The 19,734-nt window shown below is 36.0% G+C and overlaps 1 protein-coding gene across 2 annotated transcripts in view; it reads left to right on the plus strand.

Moving 5' to 3' along the window:
* The window catches only part of UTRN (utrophin), a 568,097-nt gene that overhangs the window by 220,466 nt on the left and 327,897 nt on the right, over positions 1–19,734 (plus strand). For both annotated transcript variants that reach the window (XM_014345496.4, XM_063605516.1), the window contains exons 35-41: positions 5,808–5,987; positions 8,789–8,917; positions 9,523–9,693; positions 11,098–11,256; positions 11,680–11,817; positions 16,861–17,052; positions 17,896–18,068. In XM_014345496.4, coding sequence (XP_014200982.4) covers positions 5,808–5,987; positions 8,789–8,917; positions 9,523–9,693; positions 11,098–11,256; positions 11,680–11,817; positions 16,861–17,052; positions 17,896–18,068 — 1,142 coding nt within the window. The remainder of the gene's footprint in view (positions 1–5,807; positions 5,988–8,788; positions 8,918–9,522; positions 9,694–11,097; positions 11,257–11,679; positions 11,818–16,860; positions 17,053–17,895; positions 18,069–19,734) is intronic.

Consider the following 19,734-nt stretch of genomic DNA (forward strand, 5'->3'; position numbering starts at 1 on the left):
CTCTTTTCTTCTTTATTAGTCTGGCTAGTGGCTTATCTATTTTATTAATCTTTTCAAAAAACCAGCTCCTGGATTCATTGATTTTTTTGAAGGGTTTTCGTGTCTCTATCTCCTTTAGTTCTGCTCTGCTCTTGGTTATTTCTGTCTTCTGCTAGCTTTTGAATTTGTTTGCTCTTGCTTCTCTAGTTCTTTTAATTAGGGTGTCGATTTTAGATCTTTCCTGCTTTCTCATGTGGGCAGTTAGTGCTATGAATTTCCCTCTAAACACTGCTTTAGCTGTGTCCCAGAGATTCTGTTATGTTTTGTCTTTGTTCCCATTGGTTTCAAAGAACTTCTTTACTTCTGCCTTAATTTCGTTATTTACCCAGAAGTCATTCAGGAGCAGGTTGTGCAGCTTCCTTGTAGTTGTGCGGTTTTGAGTGCGTTTCTTAATCCTGAGTTCTAATTTGATTGCACTGTGGTCTGAGAGACTGTTTGTTACGATTTCTGTTCTTTTGCATTTGCTGAGGAGTGTTTTACTTCCAATTATGTGGTCAATTTTAGAATAAGTGCTATGTGGTGCTGAGAAGAATGTCTATTCTGTTGATTTGGGGTGGAGAGTTCTGTATATGTCTACTAGGTCCACTTGGTCCAGAGCTGAGTTCAAGTCCTGAATATCCTTGTTAATTTTCTGCCTCACTGATCTGTCTAATATTGCCAGTTGGGCGTTAAAGTATCCCCCTATTATTGTGTGGAAGTCTAAGTCTCTTTGTAGGTCTCTAAGAACTTGCTTTATGAATCTGGGTCCTCCTGTATTGGGTGCATATATATTTAGGATAGTTAGCTCTTCTTGTTGCATTGATCCCTTTACCGTTATGTTATGCCCTTCTTTGTCTTTTTTGATCTTTGTTAGTTTAAAGTCTGTTTTATCAGAGACTAGGATTGCAACCCCCGCATATTTTTTTTTTTTTTTTGCTTTCCATTTGTTTGGTAAATATTCCTCTATCCCTTTATTTTGAGTCTATGTGTGTCTTTGCACAAGAGATGGGTCCCCTGAATACAGCACACAGATGGGTCTTGGCTGTTTATCCAGTTTGCCAGTCTGTGTCTTTTAATTGGGGCATTTAGCCCATTTACATTTAAGGTTAATATTGTTATGTATGAATTTGATCCTGTCATTATGATGTTATCTGGTTATTTTGCCCATTAGTTGATGCAGTTTCTTCATAGTGTCCATGGTCTTTATATTTTGGTATGTTTTTGCAGTGGCTGGAACTGGTTTTTCATTTCCGTATTTAGTGCTTCCTTTGGGAGTTCCTGTAAGGCAGGCCTCATGGTGACAGAATATCTCAGCATTTGCTTGTCTGTAAAGGATTTTATTTCTCCTTCGCTTATGAAGCTTAGTTCAGCTGGATATGAAATTCTGGGTTGAAAATTCTTTTCTTTAAGAATGTTGAATATTAGCCCCCATTCTCTTCTGGCTTGTAGGTTTTCTGCAAAGAGATCTGCATTAGTCTGATGGGCTTCTCTTTGTGGGTAACCTGACCTTTCTCTCTGGCTGCCCTTAACATTTTTTCCTTCATTTCAACCTTGGTGAATCTGACGATTATGTGTCTTGGGGTTTCTCTTCTTGAGGAGGAGTATCTTTGTGGCATTCTCTGTATTTCCTAAAGTTGAATGTTGGCCTGTCTTGCTAGGTTCGGGGAGTTCTCTTGCATAATATCTTGAAGTGTGTTTTCCAACTTTGTTCCATTCTTCTTGTCACTTTTGGGTACACCAATCAAATGTAGGTTTGGTCTTTTCACATAGTCTCTTATTTCTTGGAGGCTTTGTTTGTTCATTTTCATTCTTTTTTCTCTAATCTTATCTTCACACTTTATTTTATTAAGTTGATCTTCAATCTCTGATATGCTTTCTTCCGCTTGATCGATTCAGATATTGATACATGCGTATGCCTCATGAAGTTTTCGTGCTGTGTTTTCAGCTTCATCAGGTCATTTATGTTCTTCTCTAAATTGGTTAGTCTAGTTAGCAGTTTCTGTAACCTTTTTTTCAAGGTTCTTAGCTTCCTTGCATTGGGTTAGAACTTGCTCCTTTAGCTTGGAGGAGTTTGTTATTACCCACTTTCTGAAGCCTACTTCTGTCAATTCATCAAACTCATTCTCCATCCGGTTTTGTTCCCTTGCTAGCAAGGAGTTCTGATTCTTTGGAGGTGAAGAGACATGCTGGTTTTTGGAATTTACAGCATTTTTGCGCTGGTTTTTCCTCATCTTCGTGGATTTATCTACCTTTGATCTTTGATGTTGGTGACCTTCGAATGGGGTTTTTGCATGGTCCTTCTTTTTGTTGATGTTAATGTTGTTGCTTTTTGTTTGTTAGTTTTCCTTCTAACAGGCCCCTCTGCTGCAGGTCTGCTGGAGTTTGCTGGAGGTCCACCCCAGACCTGTTTGCCTGGGTATCAGCAGGGGAAGCTGCAGAATAGCAAATATTGCTCCCTGCTCCTTCCTCTGGAAGCTTCATTCCAGAGGGGCACTCATAAGATACCAGCTGGAGCTCTCCTATATTAGGTGTCTGTTGACCCCTGCTGGGAGATGTCTCCCAGTCAGGAGGCACAGGGGTCAGGGACCCACTTGAGGAGGCAGTCTGTCCCTTAGCAGAGTTCGAGCTCTGTGCTGGGAGATCCGCTGCTCTCTTCAGAGCCAGCAGGCAGGAACATTTAAGTCTGCTGAAGCTTTGCTCACAGCTGCCCTTTCCCCCAGGTGCTCTGTCCCAGGCAGATGGGAGTTTTCTCTATAAGCCCCTTGCTGGGGCTGCCACCCTTCTTTCAGAGATCAGACAGTCTGGCTGCAGTGGCTTTTCTGAGCTGTGGTGGGTTCTGCCCAGTTTGAACTTCCTGGAGGCTTTGTTTACACTGTGAGGGGAAAACTGCCTACTCAAGCCTCAGTAATGGTGGATGCCCCTCTCACCACCAAGCTCCAGCATTCCAGGTTGACTTCAGACTGCTGTCCTGGCAGCGAGAATTTCCAGCCGTTGGATCTTAGCTTGCCGGGCTCCATGGGGATGGGATCTGCTGAGCTAGACCACTTGGCTCCCTGGCTTCAGTCCCCTTTCCAGGGGAGTGAATGGTTCTGTCTTGCTGGTGTTCCAGGCACCACTGGGGTGTGAAAAAAAAAAAAAAAAAAAAACTCCTGTAGCTAGCTTGGTGTCCCCCCAATCGGCTGCCCAGTTTTGTGCTTGAAACCCAGGGCCCTGGTGGTGTAGGCACCTGAGGGAATCTCCGGGTCTGTAGGTTGTGAAGGCCTTGAGAAAAGTGTAGTATCTTGGCTGGATAGCACCGTACCTCACGGCACAGTCCCTCATGGCTTCCCTTGGCTAGGGGAGGGAGTTCCCCAACCTCTTGCGCTTCCCTGGTGAAGCGACACCCTCCGTGGGCTGCACCCACTGTCTAACGAGTTCCAGTGAGATGAACCAAGTACCTCTGTTGGAAATGCAGAAATCGCCTGCATTCTGTTTTGGTCTTGCTGGGAGCTGCAGACTGGAGCTGTTCCTGTTTGGCCATCTTGCCAGCCACCTCCTCTGCTAGCTCTTTTATAGTTTCATCTTTTTACCTTTAATGCATTAATCTTTCCAGAATTTATTTTGGTGTATTTCGTGAGGTAAGGCTCTAACCTTCTTTCCAAAAGGATAACCAATTATCTTAGTGCTATTGGTTGAGTAATTAACCTTGTCCCCATGGATTTGACATGCTAAGTTCATATATTCTTATTTTCCTGTTGCCTTTCGTTGTTTTCTGCTCCACTGATCTGGCCCCATGAAATGTACCAGTTTTTAGAATGTTTAGCCATGTTTTATAGTATATTTTAACTGCAGTTAATGGGTTCCCTCTCTTTATACTTCATTTTTGGTATATATCTTATATGAACTTTAGAATTTTTATTGTTAAATTCTTAAATTCTATTGGAAATTTTGATTTGAATTGCCTTGAATTCATACATTTGTGTAGTGCAGAATTGATATCTTTGTTATATTAATTCTATTCGGTAACATATATGTCTCATTTTTGTCCTAAATTCTTTCACATTCCTACATAATGTTTTGATTTTTTTCTTTATAAACATTATTCATATATGCACAGGAGTTTATTCCTACATATCTATTTTTATTGCTATGTAAAAATATACTTTTCGGTTTTTTTACAGAGTGCTTATTGTTGGTACATAGGTGATATTGATTTTATATATTTAATTTTTAAACATCCATGTTCATATACTCATAAATTCAATTTGTTTTTCAGCTGATTCTCATAGCTTTTTTAGGTAAAGACTCAAAGCAATGAAAAATTTGTTTCTTTTGGAACAATATGCTCTTAAGTTTCCATTTAATCTTATTTCAGAATTGAAATGATAAAGATGATATATACAAGTCACAAATTCACAGCACATTCTCTTCATTAGAGTAAATCAAATGAAACATCAGTATGTATTAATAACATAACCACCATCTTTTTATCACTGTCTTTTCAGATTTAAGGAACATGGAGATTTCACCACATTTTAATGTATTTGCACTTAAAGATTATGTAAAATTATTTTCAATGCAAAGCTTAAATAAATAATATTTTCATTTCTGAATACTGTTTTTATTCCATAACTTAAATATAACTATTTTCAATGTAATCTTTTTTACTGTAAAAAAGTATGTGTACTATTTAGATGTAATTACTTGTAGTTCATTATTTTTTATAGTTCTTAAATGCTATTCTAGTCAATCAGTACATACCCACTGAAGAAATGAAAGATTCTTATTAATAATTGCTGAGAGCATAGCTATTGGGTATCCTTTATTTTTTCCCCCCTTGCTAGAGAATAACATTGGAAAGTCGTATTTCAGTTCCGTCATAAATATGCCAGTAATTGACATGGCCAAGTGAGTGTTTAAACCTGGACTCATTTGTGAATTTGTAATTGGTATGCTTTCCAAGGTGTGATTTAATGTAGAAATATAAACTTGAGCTCCTTAAAATGATTGGTTTAAATGTTGATTTAAAAAATGGTCAATAATAGTAGCAGTAGGGTAGATACATGCATATTGCTTTTTGATTGAAAGAGCTTTGTAGTTTTAATTGTGGAACTCATGCTCTCTCTATAATTCTGTGACTATATAATTTGCCTGGTGAAACTTACGAATGTGCCAATCACTTTATCATCATACCATCCAGAGTATTATCTTTGCACTTATGACAGTTGTAATACCAAAGCTTAGACTTGCTGTTCTCTTGTGAGTTACTTACATGAAATGTTTCTTTGTAATGTTTATTCAGCATATTATATGTGAAATCACCCAGCTGTAAGATGTTATCCTTGCAAGTACCTATAGTACACATCGATAGTTTCCTCTGGTAATCTAGGAGATAAATTCATTGTGAATTTTTTTAAGTTGTGAGTTCTAGGATCCTTCTGCTTTGCCAGCTTGTAGTTACTGAAAATGAAATTGAGCCTTTACATTTAGAGTGATGATGAAGGTAATTGGCATTCATATGTAATAAATGGATTTATATTTAAATAAATGAAATAATTGCTTTCCCACAGCTGAGTGTGTTACACTCACTGGTATTTGTTGAATTACACATTTTGTTTTCCATTTGGAACTTAAGAATTCTCACTATGTTAATAAGTTTGGGAATTTTGTAAACTTTGACATTGTAAATTATATAGGGAGTCATGGACTACTTTGTATATGTGGCAGAAAAGTTTTTAATAATTTAAGGTTGTATATACTTTTATAATATTCTGAAGCATCAAGTAGGTCTTGGTGTTTTTATTTTCTAGAATGTTCTGAAGGATCTGGAAAAGAGAAAAGCTGATTTAAATACCATCACAGAGAGTAGTGCTGCCCTGCAAAACTTGATTGAGGGCAGTGAGCCTATTTTAGAAGAGAGGCTCTGCGTCCTTAATGCTGGGTGGAGCCGAGTTCGTACCTGGACTGAAGATTGGTGCAATACCTTGATGGTATGTCTCAGGAAAAAGTTAATGATGAAATCTTCTCCTCTCTTCTAGTTATTTTTTAAATGAATACAACTTTGATTAAATTTCAAATCCTGTTTACTGTGTGTCACAGTGATGTTTTGCTTGTGAATTAATTTCATTAGACTAGGTTTTATTTTTTCTTTGGAAAGGTAATAACTAGAAAGAATTTACAGTGTTTCTAAATATTCATGATCTGCATGGAATGAGGTACTTTCATATTTTAGTAAATGCACCTTATTTGTTTCATTTTAATGATTTCATATTGTATTTGATTTTCGTACTATCAGAAGCTATTTTTATATAAAATCTTCATAGTGTTTGAATAATGGCATACTGGTTAAGAGCACAGGCTCTAGCATCTGACGGCCTATGTAAAAATTTTCACTACTAGCTTGGTAACACTGGTAAAGTTACTTAAACATTCTCTAAACCTCAGTTGTTTAATTTGTAAAATGGACATTATTATATCTATCTCATACAGTTTTGCAATGATTGATTATGAGCCTTAAACATGTAGTGCTCTTAAATAACTATATGCAAAACAACCAATTTTAGATTTTGCTATGATTATAATTATTAAATATTGTATATGTGTTAGTCTTTGGTTATGCCACTACTCTGTAAATTTGCATCTCGTGGAAATAGTTATCATTTAATTTTTATATGGTTTTATGTTCCTATGATACTAATTGTGAATATATGGCCACCCCACCCTCCCCTGCTGAGGAAGGCATTGTCATTTATAATTTTTTTTTAAATTCTGAAATACCTGAGATAGGACTTTTGTCAAATTTATAGAATTACTAGGTAATGGATAGAGACATAAAAAATACATTATCGTGTGTTTGAATATTTATTTAAATTCCTCAGGATGTGCAGGGCAGTGAAGAGCATGGGCTTTGCTCTTGATCTCTAACAGATTTATATCCACAGTCCATGACTTATTATCTGTTTAACTTTAGCTAAGTTACTTAATGTTACTAAGCTTAAATTTCCATATATACAGAATGAGAACAAAAGTATATACCTAACAGAGTTGTTAAATATTGAATATAATAGTGAATATGAGATTCTTGGCACATAGAATATGCTCATTAAATATTTTATATATTAATTTTTAATTACTAGCTTTATTTCACATTCTTATGGCCCTTATTTCTGTATTCTTCAGTCTACACCTTTCAAACTCTCCATTCAAGCAGTATCTTTCTAGTGCTGTTAGAACATTTGATTTACCTGCTTAATAGGGGTAAACAAGTCTGGCACTCATCAGTTCCTCCTACTTAGAATCCAGATCACTGTTGATATTTTCTCATATCATTCATTAGTTCACATTTTCTTTTTTTAAAAATGTTTATTTTAAGTTCAGGGGTACAAGGGCAAGTTTGTTTTCTTTTTATATTGTTTATTTGTTCACTTTTTTTTTTTTTTTCTGAGGCTGAGTGTCAGTCTGTCACCCATGCTGGAGTGCAGTGGTATGATCATGGGTCACTGCAACTTCGACCTCCCCAGGCTCAGGTGATCCTTCCACCTCAGCCTTGAGAGTAGCTGGGACTACAGGCATGTGCCACCACACCTGGCTAATTTTTGTATTTTTTGTAGAGAGGGGGTTTCACCATGTTGTCCAGGCTGGTCTTGAATTCCTGAGGTCAAGTGATCCTCCCATCAGGGCCTCCCAAAGTACTGGATTACAGGCGTGAGCCACCACACCCAGCCTACATTCTCTTTTTTCAACTATGTTTCATATTATAGATTAATGATTTCTTTCTTTGTAAAAACTTTTACTGTCTAAGCATTTTCCAGTTTCTTTTATCCCACAAAATATAATTGCTAAAGTTTAATTTCATCATAAGTCTCGTTACCCTTTTTGGTCACACTCTAACTTCTTGCCTTAGATTAACTGTTTTTCCCAGTCATAATCTGCTTAACTCTTGCTTCTGTTTTCAAATCTGTTCTGTCAAGCACATTTCATGTCCTGCTTCAGTACATCTTGCTGTGGTCTGTGCCAGATGTAATATTAAGGGCTGGTGATACTGAGGTAAGGAGACAAAGGCACTGTCCTTTGAGCAGAGCATACAGAATCTTTTTCAATCATATTTTCATCATTTTAAAAAATTATTCCTTAAATGAGTTTTTTAAAAATATGGGCCAGGTGCGGTGGCACACACCTGTAATCCCAGCACTTTGGGAGGCTGAGGAAGGTGGATCACAAGGTCAAGAGATCAAGACCATCCTGGCCAACACGGTGAAACCCCGTCTCTACTAAAAATACAAAAATTAGCTGGGTGTGGTGGTGCACGCCTGCAGTCCCAGCTACTCGGGAGACTGAGGCAGGAGAATCACTTGAACCTGGGAGGTGGAGGTTGCAGTGAGCTGAGATTGCGCCACTCTACTCCAGGCTGGCGACAGAGCAAGACTCCATCTCAAAAGAAAAAAAAAAAAGATTGAAGAGGGCAAATCAGATCAGTTGTAATATAAGAATAAGGAATAAGAGATGAACTTGCATTGAAATTGAAAAAGAAACTTTCACCTTTTATTCTACTTCAACTTTTTATTGTGCTGAGGTCTAAATCAAATAAATTTAAAAAGTGTTAAGCACCATAGATGTGCATTTTTAGGAATAAGATGATTTATTCACTGAAGAAGAGCTCTGCAGGAAGGTGAAAGCTCTTCTTTAAATTCATGGTACAGTTTGCTCTTTGAAGGTCTTTTAAATCTCTTTTAAGATTATCATTTTAAATATTTCATATGGTTATGTAAGCATTTTATTAATTCCTTTGTAGAACCATCAGAACCAGCTAGAAATATTTGATGGGAACGTGGCTCACATAAGTACCTGGCTTTATCAAGCTGAAGCTCTATTGGATGAAATTGAAAAGAAACCAACAAGTAAACAGGAAGAAATTGTGAAGGTAGCAAACATAGACATCAGTAACACTTTTGGGAGTGGAATGTTTTGTTGTCATGTTTTCTCTTGTGGAATGCTCTAAGTTACTTAGCTCTCATTCCTCCCAAGCATTAGATTCATTAACATTTATTTTGATGGGAGAAACTGAGACAATAAGAGACAAAATAAAAGACGAATTTGAAATTGAAAGACTTGTAAGAGATTTCAGCACAATCAACCAGAGTAAGAGCTATTCACATAAGATGCCAATGAGTCTTGCTGACTTTTGTATTCTCCATTGAGTGCTGCTTACTTCTGTATTCTCCAGTGAGTCTTACTTACTTTTGTATTCTCCAATGAGTCTGTCTTACTTCTGTACTCTCCAATGAGTCTTACATACTTTTGTATTCTCCAGCGAGTTTTACTTCTGTATTTTCCAATGAGAATTACTTACCTCTGTGTTCTCCAACGAGTCCTATGTGAACAGCTCTCACCTGGTTGATTATGCTGAAATCTCTTACTGGGGATCCCAGATATTTATTTAAACTACCTTTCATTCTGTATAAGCATCACACTCATGTTTGGGTTTGATTTTTCCCATGAGATAATTTTGTGTTTTCTTATAATTAGCGTTTAGTATCTGAGCTGGATGATGCCAACCTCCAGGTTGAAAATGTCCGCGATCAAGCCCTTATTTTGATGAATGCCCGTGGAAGCTCAAGCAGGGAGCTTGTAGAACCAAAGTTAGCTGAGCTGAATAGGAACTTTGAAAAGGTGTCTCAACATATCAAAAGTGCCAAAGTGAGTAATTATGCTTTTAGAGTAAACCATTTTTCCTATGGGTATGTATCTAAATGATAGTCATACAGTACATACATCAACAATTTTGTTTTATTATTTTAATTTTATTGTTTTCTCTCTCTGTCACCGAGGCTGGAGTGCAGTGGCATGAGCTCACTGCAACCTCCACCTTCTGGGTGCAAGCTATTCTCCTGCCTCAGCCACCCAAGTAGCTGGGATTACCGGCAACTGCCACCACACCCAGCTAATTTTTGTGTTTTTTTTTTAGGAGAGATAGGGTTTCACCATCTTGGACAGGCTGGTCTTGAGCTGCTGACCTCAAGTGATCTGCCCGCCTTGGCCTCCCAAAGTGCTGGAATTACAGGTGTGAGCTGCTGCACCTGGCCAACAATTTTTAAATTAAAATGTTTTTAATCACTTTTTCTTTGGAGCATTTGTCCGTATTTATTTGTGATTGTGCATATGAAGGAGAGAAAACAAGCAATTAGTATTGAAGAAAATAACCTATTTGAGAAAAGGTTTCAAAGACTCAGTCAAAGGTTAGAATTGGTTATGAAATGATGAAACTAATTCCCAAGCTAGGGATGAATATTAAACCCTTTATTTTATGGTCACACTCTATATGTGTTCACATTGCACACACCACAGAACTTGTTTTTTTTTGTTTTACATGACGACAAATCTAAAAGTTACAGATAATTTCACAGTTTAATCCTAATGTAGGAAAGTACTACCTGATTTTATAAATTTAATAAAGAGCTTTAGACATTTAATTAACAGGGTAATAAATAGGACCTTTATGAGAGAGTGCTAGTTTTCCCACACTTAGCCAACCCCAGATGGTATTTATCTGCATTTAGTTTTATTTAAATTGTTTTATTGAGTTTTAGTTAAACAAATATAAAATTTTTCTACGTAAATGTTATCTGAAAAGATGACATTGAGAAATATGCACTTCTTTGACGTTTGTGTATGAAAATCCAAGGGGAATTCTACTGAGGAAACTTAACTGGGAGACATTCTGTGAGGTGTCCCTGCCCTGGGGGCTGGGTGGCTGTTCTTCCTTTCTGTGGCCATGGTAAGGATAGTTTCTGGATCATGGCCATAGTTTCCTGCTATGCTCGCATGTGGTCTCCAAATCCACGCCACAACACTCTGGGCAGCCACAATGAATTGCAATACTACGTCACATCCCTGGCTAGAGTTTGGAGAAAACGGGTCATTCAGAGAAGTCTGAATTGGTAAAATCATTGCCATATAAATGAATGAAACAAAAGTTAGCTGAGCTGAATAGAAAAGTCAGTTTAAAAAGTGTTAGTTTCTCTCTTGACACCCCATCTCTCTGATTAATGATGGAAAGTCAAATTAAAAATCTATTTTCAGAGAATTCTTTTCCTTCTACAGTTGCTAATTGCTCAGGAACCATTATACCAATGTTTGGTCACCACTGAAACATTTGAAACTGGTGTGCCTTTCTCTGACTTGGAAAAATTAGAAAATGACATAGAAAATATGTTAAAATTTGTGGAAAAACACTTGGAATCCAGTGATGAAGATGAAAAGGTTGGTTCAAGGAGATTTCAAAACCATAGTGTTCTCATTTTTCTTCTCTATTAATTTTATTTTTACATCAAGATGTTTGCCCATATAATCTGTCAAACATGATGAAACAAATTCAAATGTGATTTTTTGATGTGTGTCAATGTAAGAGTCACATGATTCATGTGCTTAAAAAGAAAATAGACTCAGTTTCTGAACTAGACATAATCCTTAGTATTATCTAATGTTTGCTAAACTCTCTTTGAGACATTTTATCTTCAAATATAAAATATATTTTAAAAAACATAAATTTTTTGATCGTTCAGGTTAACATATCTTGACGTATACTATACTAAGTAGGTTAGTTTTCCTCCTTAGGAGTTGATAGGAAGTGACCTTATGCATTTTTCTTTTGAGTCATTTTTTTTTTTCCTTTTAAAAATTTAGATGGATGAGGAGAGCGCCCAGATTGAGGAAGTTCTACAAAGAGGAGAAGAAATGTTACATCAACCTATGGAAGATAATAAAAAAGAAAAGATCCGTTTGCAATTATTACTTTTGCATACTAGATACAACAAAATTAAGGTATTATGATTGGAGAGTCTCTGTTGCATTTAAATACCTTACTTAACTCTTGCCGTTCAGATGTGTGATGCTGCATCACAGATGCTTTAAAACACACCAGTTGGAATATCATCTCCTCCTTTCTGGTGTGTGTTACTAGATGTGTTCATATTTTTGGATGGTGCAGAACTCAAAATGGAAATGTAAAACCTTATTATTGGCCATCTCTTTTGGATTTCTGATTATGTTATCAAACCTAAAAGAGATCTATCTATTTCAGAAGTGGCTTCCTCCAATTCCATATTTTATTTGTGAAGGTCTTGTCTATGTCAAAAAAAATTTCTAGTTTAAAAATAACTCAGTTTGTGAAAGTGATGTAATATGATTTATATTCTAGTAAAGATTCACTACCAGCTCCCTTTTTATTTCTTTATATTTTTCTTTTTTTTTTAAAGATGGGGTCTCACTATGTTGCCCAGGCTGATCTTGAACTCCTAGGCTCAAGTGATCCTCCTATGTCAGTCTCCCAAGTTGCTAGGACTACAGGTGTGTGGGCCACCATATCCAGCTCCAGCTCTTTTTTAAACGGCAATCTTTCTAGCTGCATTTTAAGTGTGCTGTTGTTCCCTGGGGTCCGTTCTTTGGTAGTTCCTTCTAGAACGATTTTTATTTGATGACTTTGGAAATTAAGTAGATCGATTATGGTACTGTATTTTTACTGTACCTTTTCTATGTTTAGATATGTTTAGATACATAAATACTTCCAACTGTGTTTCAGAATTGCCTATAGTATTCAGTACAATAACGTGCTGTAAAGTTTTAGCCTCGGAGCAATTGACTATACCACACAGCCTAAGTGTGCAGGAGGCTGCACCATCTAGGTTTGTGTAAGGGCACTCTATGATGTTTGTATGACAATGAAATAACCTAGAGACACATTTCTCAGAACATGTCCCTGTTATTAAGCAATGCATGACTATACTTTAAAAACTAGCCATTCTCTCAAGGCTGAAGCCTCAACATCCTTCTTAACTATTTCTTGTTCCTCACATATCTTCTCACATCACACTGAGTAGGCATTAAAACTGTTGAGACTGCTTGAAGCAACGTACAGGTTTGAATGTGAAGTTAGATATTGCTCTACCAGCTGCTTGTTTTATGACCATCAGAAAGTGACTTAGCTTATTTTACTTCACTATCCTTTCCATAATTTAGACTAATGATTTTCTCCCATGATATTATATCCCATGGACATATTCTTATGTCTGTTTTTTCTCACTCTAGCATGTCCTTTGTCTCTTCCTCACAGTTATTCTCCCCAAAGTCATGGCTGATCATGTCATTCCTTCATCGAAGAAACTGTTTAGGAAAATATTGCAAAATACAGAAAAAGCTTTAAATGCAAGGTCTGTCAATATAACGACATACAAAGTCTTCAGTCTGACCCCTGGCTCCTTATGTCTTTGATGTGCTGTCACTTCCCATGTAGTACAGCTATGCTGGTTTTTCTTTACATTTTCCTAAACACATCATGTGCCTTAGCACATCTGGGAACTTATTAATTTTATTCCCATTCCCTAGAGTGAGTTTTGTCTTTTTAGGTTAGCTGAAAAATGCGTTATCTTTTAAGACTCAGCTCCATTTTTATTTCTAACTTCTGTCAGATTATATTATAGTTCTCTGCTTTATTGTGACTTTTTAAAATATCTTTCTTCCCTAATGCTTCTCCAAGTTCAGGCAATATCTTTTTCATCTTTGGGTCCGAAATCAGAAATTATTACTAGCACAAAATAGAAATAAGTTTTAAGCTTTTAATACATAAATAAATTTGTTTGTTAAAAGTACTAATATATACTATACAAGCTAATTTCATTCTGGCTTTACTAACATTGGTAGGCAAACTATGTTACAAACTTCAAATCTATAGTTTTCAAACTTGTATGATTCTTAAGTGTGAACATGAGAATTACTGTGGGGAGCTTTAAAAAAAACTACAGTGCCCAGATCTAATTCCTGAAACAGATAAATCAGAATCTCTCAGGACCTAGGTGTGGGCATTTACAAAAACAAAACACAAAACATTTGTAGATGATTTTAATGTACAATTAGGATTGAGAAGCACTAGTTTACAGGACTCATTGTCTTACCTGAAATATATGTTAAGTGACCTTTTCCAATTTGTTTACTAGAGTATTACTGTTTTTAAATTATGTATGAGCACTTTATAAAGATATTAACCACTTGCCATAATTGCTATAAAATATTATCTTATTGATATTTATCTTCTAATTATTTTATCTTTAAGATATAACCATTTAAAATTTTTGTTTAGCCACAGGTGACTATGTTTTCCCTTAGTGATTTTTCAGGGGTTTCTGTTTTGGGATCTAAAAAGTTTTTATCCTCCAGAAAGTTGATGAATATTCAATTCTGTTTAGTTCCAGGTTTTTCCTATGGTTTGGTAAAAACAAAACTTAGAAATTTAATAAAACACTCACTTAAAAATCTCTTTAATCTTTACTATATGATGTGAGCTACGTCATGTAACACTGTCTCATTTAAATACTGACCTCTAGTATATTTGTGTTTCTGTGTCCTAGGAGAATTCTTTAAAAATAAAATTGTCCAGAAGTAAAGTCTCGGTCAGATCTCGAGGACATTTTTTTAGTCCTAGGGCATTTTGATTGATCACTCTCTTGGGGGAAAAAAATCTATTTTGGGAATACAGAAAGCACATGTTTAAGTCTTGAACGGCCTTGCTGCTTCTGCAAGAGTGGGAAGGCTCAGAAAAATCCTGGATTGTCCTATAGTCTGAAGAGAAAAAGAGGCAGTCTTAATGAATGGGAATTTTTAAAACTTGGATCTTTATGATACCTACTAACCTCCCTAGTTTATTCTAAAGCTTCAGGTACACGTGGTCTTGCAGAATGACAATCCGTTATGTAACTGAAGAAGCAGCATAGGAATTCCAGTCTTGCAGTAGTAGCTGAGGTATAAAAGTGGCTCCCAACATTTACCTAATGGAGCAGATTAAAAAACAAATGTGGCATGTATTATCTAGTGGTGCTAAATGAGGAAAGTACTACAAAGGTAAATGTCCCTACAAGCATAATAAAGTAGTTGGATGTCTGGAGTTTTTTGGTCTTTTGGAAAACAGATGACCTTTCAGCAAAATCTTGGTTAATGGATGGGAAGCCAAGAAGGAAAACGGGTCCCACTTTCCTCTTTTACTTTTTCGACATGATTACTCAACCTAGAAATACTTTCATTGGGCTATTTTCTTTTCCTTAAAGTTAAGAGGGAGAACAATTGAGCCTAGTTTTCTGATCTTCCAAAATAAAAACACTGGCTTATTTGAAATGAAAATCCAAAAGAATTATTTTTGATTTTTTCTTTTCTTAAAAAATACTTAGCATCTTTTTATTCATAACTGGTTTCTGGGTAGATATGTTATTTATTTCAGCATTCTTTTATATTTGCTTAAAACACAGAATTTGTTTCCTTAGACATATGGGTAAATATCTAGAAATGCTTTCTGACTAAAATTTAAACTTGCGGCATTAGGACAATAAAATTAATCTTGGAGACAAGTGTAATTAGTTCTGTTGTTAAAGTCAAGAAATGTATAGACCTGCTTCTAACCTGGCTATCCAGAACTACCCTCAAATGGTGGACGCAGTAGTTTAACAAATTCTAGGAGGCAATAATGCAGTCCTCTGGGTTCAACACCATGTTACCCACTCCATGATTTTAGTCATGAGTCTTGGATTCCTTTAGAGATTGGATTGTAACCATTTTCAAGATCACTAACTGAATTAACATGCATTTGTGATTGTTTTACCTATCATCTTGAATTTACAGATGATTATCATTTTTTGGAAGTTCAACATAGGAGAAGTGAAGATGTCAAGGAAGGTACCTTAATTCATGAGCAGCTGCAGTTTGGCCCTTTGCAAGTGGTAATACATAGCACTTACTAAATTGTGGCCATCTAGGAGTAAAGGGTTTGAACTCCTGAAGGACTGGCGGTCCATCCCAGAGAGCACTTTATTGTTTGAAAGCTCTGAGAAGAGGTCCGGGCACGGTGGCTCATGCCTGTAATCCCAGCACTTTGGGAGGCTGAGGTCAGCTGATCACTTGAGGTTAAGAGTTCGAGGCCAGCCTGGCCAACATGGTGAAACCCCATCTCTACTAAATATATAAAAGTTAGCTGGGCATGATGGTGCATGCTTGTAATCCCAGCTACTCAGGAGGCTGAGGCAGAAGAATCGCTTGAACCTGGGAGGCAGACGGTGCAGTGAGCCGAGATCACAGCACTGCACTCCAGCCTGGGAGGCAGAGCAACACTCTGTCCCGCACCACCCCCCCGCCAAAAAAATAAAAATGAAAAAGAAAGCTCTGAGAAGAGGATCCAGAAAATCTATATTAGGGCAGATGAGTAGTCCATAGAGCCTCAAGTCTGTCTAAATATGACACTTCATGATCTATTTTCTAATGTAGGATATTCCTGCTCTATAATATTATTCTCAGAGATTAAGATTACATACTGAATTACCTGGATATTATTTTAATCAAAACACTTTGTGCATTTCATGTTGTGTTATGGAAACATGTTTAACTTGCTTATATTTTTAGCAATGAGGTCCAATTTTAAAATTGTGATATTTTTAAAAGAGTGAAATAATGTATCAAAATGTTTTATTTCATACAAAACTTTATGATTGGCAGGATATTCTCATTCTTTCAACAACTCAAGAAAGGAATTGTTGTTTTTTGTTTGCTAACTGAGTTTAGATGACATAGATCTTAAAACCTGTCAAATTAATAACATACTTATACTGTTTAATATCATGCTGCAGATGAAAATTAGGATACAGATTGTTAAGGTTTTCTGTTGCAAGGTAGGTTTATAATATAAAACATTAAAACTTAAGTTTTAAAAATTTGGTTCATGATATTGCATTCCTTCACACAATAGTCTTGTATTGTTATTATTCATTGTGGGGGTATTTTAAGATATATATATATATATATATTTTTTTTTTTTTTTTGCTGTTTTTGTAGGCAATCCCTATTCAACAGAGGAAAATGGGTCAACTTGCTTCTGGAATTAGATCATCACTTCTTCCTACAGATTATCTGGTTGAAATTAACAAAATTTTACTTTGCATGGATGATGTTGAATTATCGCTTAATGTTCCAGAGCTCAACACTGCTATTTACGAAGACTTCTCTTTTCAGGAAGACTCTCTGAAGGTAGACCTCTGGGCACTGTGTTTGAATGGCCACAGTTAATGTAGAAGTAGAGGAAGAAATTTGTTCTTGTGCCTACTTAGATGGTCTATATCTTTTACAATTTGTGCCAGGGGATTGATAATATGTATGACTAGTAAAGCTTTCCTATATTGTCAAAGAAAATATAATAAATTTTGAATTTTAAAAAAGTGGGTATGGATTGTTAAATGTGCACAGTTATAAATTATTTGCAACATCAGAGCCTTGTTTAAAATTAAACAGAGACATAGACCACCTTCCTGTCTTATAAACTAGATTGTCAGTTGATGTTAATTGTCAGCATTTATCAGGCAATCTATAATGGTTTAAAATTGGCCAGTTGAGGTATGGAATGGCATCTTGATTGTAAGTTAATTAAACTTAAATTCTAGCAAGGCATTTTCATGTAACTTGATTGCATTTATATGTAAAATCACAATAAATTCACTGATAATATGGATTTGATAGTGCATTCCTCTCATTTAAACTAACATTATTAGATATTTGAAAATATCACTATTTCCAGCTTCAAATGCCTCATTACCTATAGAGAATGTTACTGAAGCCTTTCATGTGTCCTGTACAAATGCTACTATTGTGAGGACTTTTTTTCCTGCCTTGAGTATATTATGTAGCATATTCCACACACTTTGGTTAAAACAGAGTATCATTTAAAAAAAAAAGTTTTCAGTTTTCATGATTAACAATGATTATGTCTCATTATTATTTCAAATGAGTGTTCTACAATATAAATATCTGGTCATCTGTGATTCCTTTTTTTGTTACTTTGCTGGATTTTGTTAATCCATGACAATATATTTTTAGAATATCAAAGACCAACTGGACAAACTTGGAGAGCAGATTGCAGTCATTCATGAAAAACAGCCAGATGTCATCCTTGAAGCCTCTGGACCTGAAGCCATTCAGATCAGAGATACACTTACTCAGCTGAATGCAAAATGGGACAGAATTAATAGAATGTACAGTGATCGGAAAGGGTATGTGTAAATGAAATTAATATTTAATTTAAAAAAATGCCTGCAAGTTCATGGGCATGAAGAAGATCATGTGGACAGTGAGATTAATGAGAACATGTTTCATATCCTTGTAGGATGCCCTATTATTTTTTTTTCTTTTAAGAAGGAGTCTTGCTCTGTCACCCAGGCTGGGGTGCAGTGGCATGATCTCAGCTCACTGCAACATTTGCCTCCCAGGTTCAAGCAATTCTCCTGCCTCAGCTTCCCAAGTAGCTGGGATTACAGGCGCACACCACCACGCCTGGCTAATTTTTGTATTTTTAGTAGAGATGGGGTTTCATCATGTTGGCCAGGCTGGTATTGAACTCCGGACCTCAGGCAGTCCGCCTTGCCTTGGCCTCCCAAAATGCTGGGATTACAGGTGTGAGCCACTGCACCCGGCGTTATGCCCTGTTTAATAAATTGTGATGAGTATAGTTCCTTAAAGGAGGAATGTGATCATGTATAGATGACCATTTATAACATAATATCTTAATGATATGGAAGCACTTCTAATTTTTAGTGTCTAAATAGTGTCCATTCTCTTTAAAAAAACTAAAGAAATTTTTCATTAATGTTCACTTTCTCAGCACACTTGATGATTAATGTGAGTGAAGAACAGAGGCAGCTACAGATAATTAGAATCCATATATAGTACCAAACTCTTTTTTATAGCCTTCTGTTTAAATGAATGCTTTTGAGCCTTCTTACTAGATTTTGACCAGGACTATTAATAGGTAGAAATGAAAACAGGTAAGATTTTTGCCAGTAGCTGTGGATGTGATGGAAAGGCAAATAAGTTATGAAATAACCCAGTGGAAAGTGCTGTATAAGAGGAAAGGGAGCACAGAATAATACATTGGGTAATTTGAGAGACATACGCACAAAAACTAGGCATCATGTTCCTTCTCTTTTTTTCTATTTTAGCCTACATATTTCAATGTGACTAATCCTTGAAAAGATAGCTTTTAGTGGCCTTTGGTATATTCCTTTGTATGGATTTTACAAATTTTCTCTTTGTACCTTTGGAGAACATTCTTTTACATACATCTTTATCCATACTTATATTTCATTAGGCTTGATCATTAGATGAAGACAAATTTCTTTAAAAATAATGACATTTTAAACCTCTGTATTATATCATGAAATTGGTTACTATTACCCCTGCCAACAGTATTTGTAAAAATATCCTTCTTTTTGAGCCCTTACTAACATTGACAGGTTTTTTTTTATTATTTAAAAAAACTTTGCCAGTTTAATAGTGATAGATTACATCTCAATTTTATTTTCATTTTTAAATTTTTAGTGCTACTAATTTTTGTACGTTAATTTTGTATCCTGAAACTTTGCTGAATTTATTTACCAGTTCTAGGAGCTTTTTGGATGAGTCTTTAGGGTTTTCTAGGTATATGATCATGTTACCAGCAAACAGTAACAGTTTGAGTTCCTTTTAACCAATTCGGATGCCCTTTATTTCTTTCTCTTGTCTGATTGCTCTGTCTAGGACTTCCGGTACTATGTTGAATGCAAGTGGTGAAAGTGGGCATCCTTTTCTTGTTCCAGTTCTCAGGGGGAATGCTTTCAATTTTTCCTCATTCAGTATAATGTTGGCTATGGGCTAAAAGTCATAGATGGCTTTTATTACCTG

Source organism: Pan paniscus, chromosome 5 (genome assembly GCF_029289425.2).
Source record: "Pan paniscus chromosome 5, NHGRI_mPanPan1-v2.0_pri, whole genome shotgun sequence".
Taxonomy (NCBI): Eukaryota; Metazoa; Chordata; class Mammalia; order Primates; family Hominidae; genus Pan; species Pan paniscus.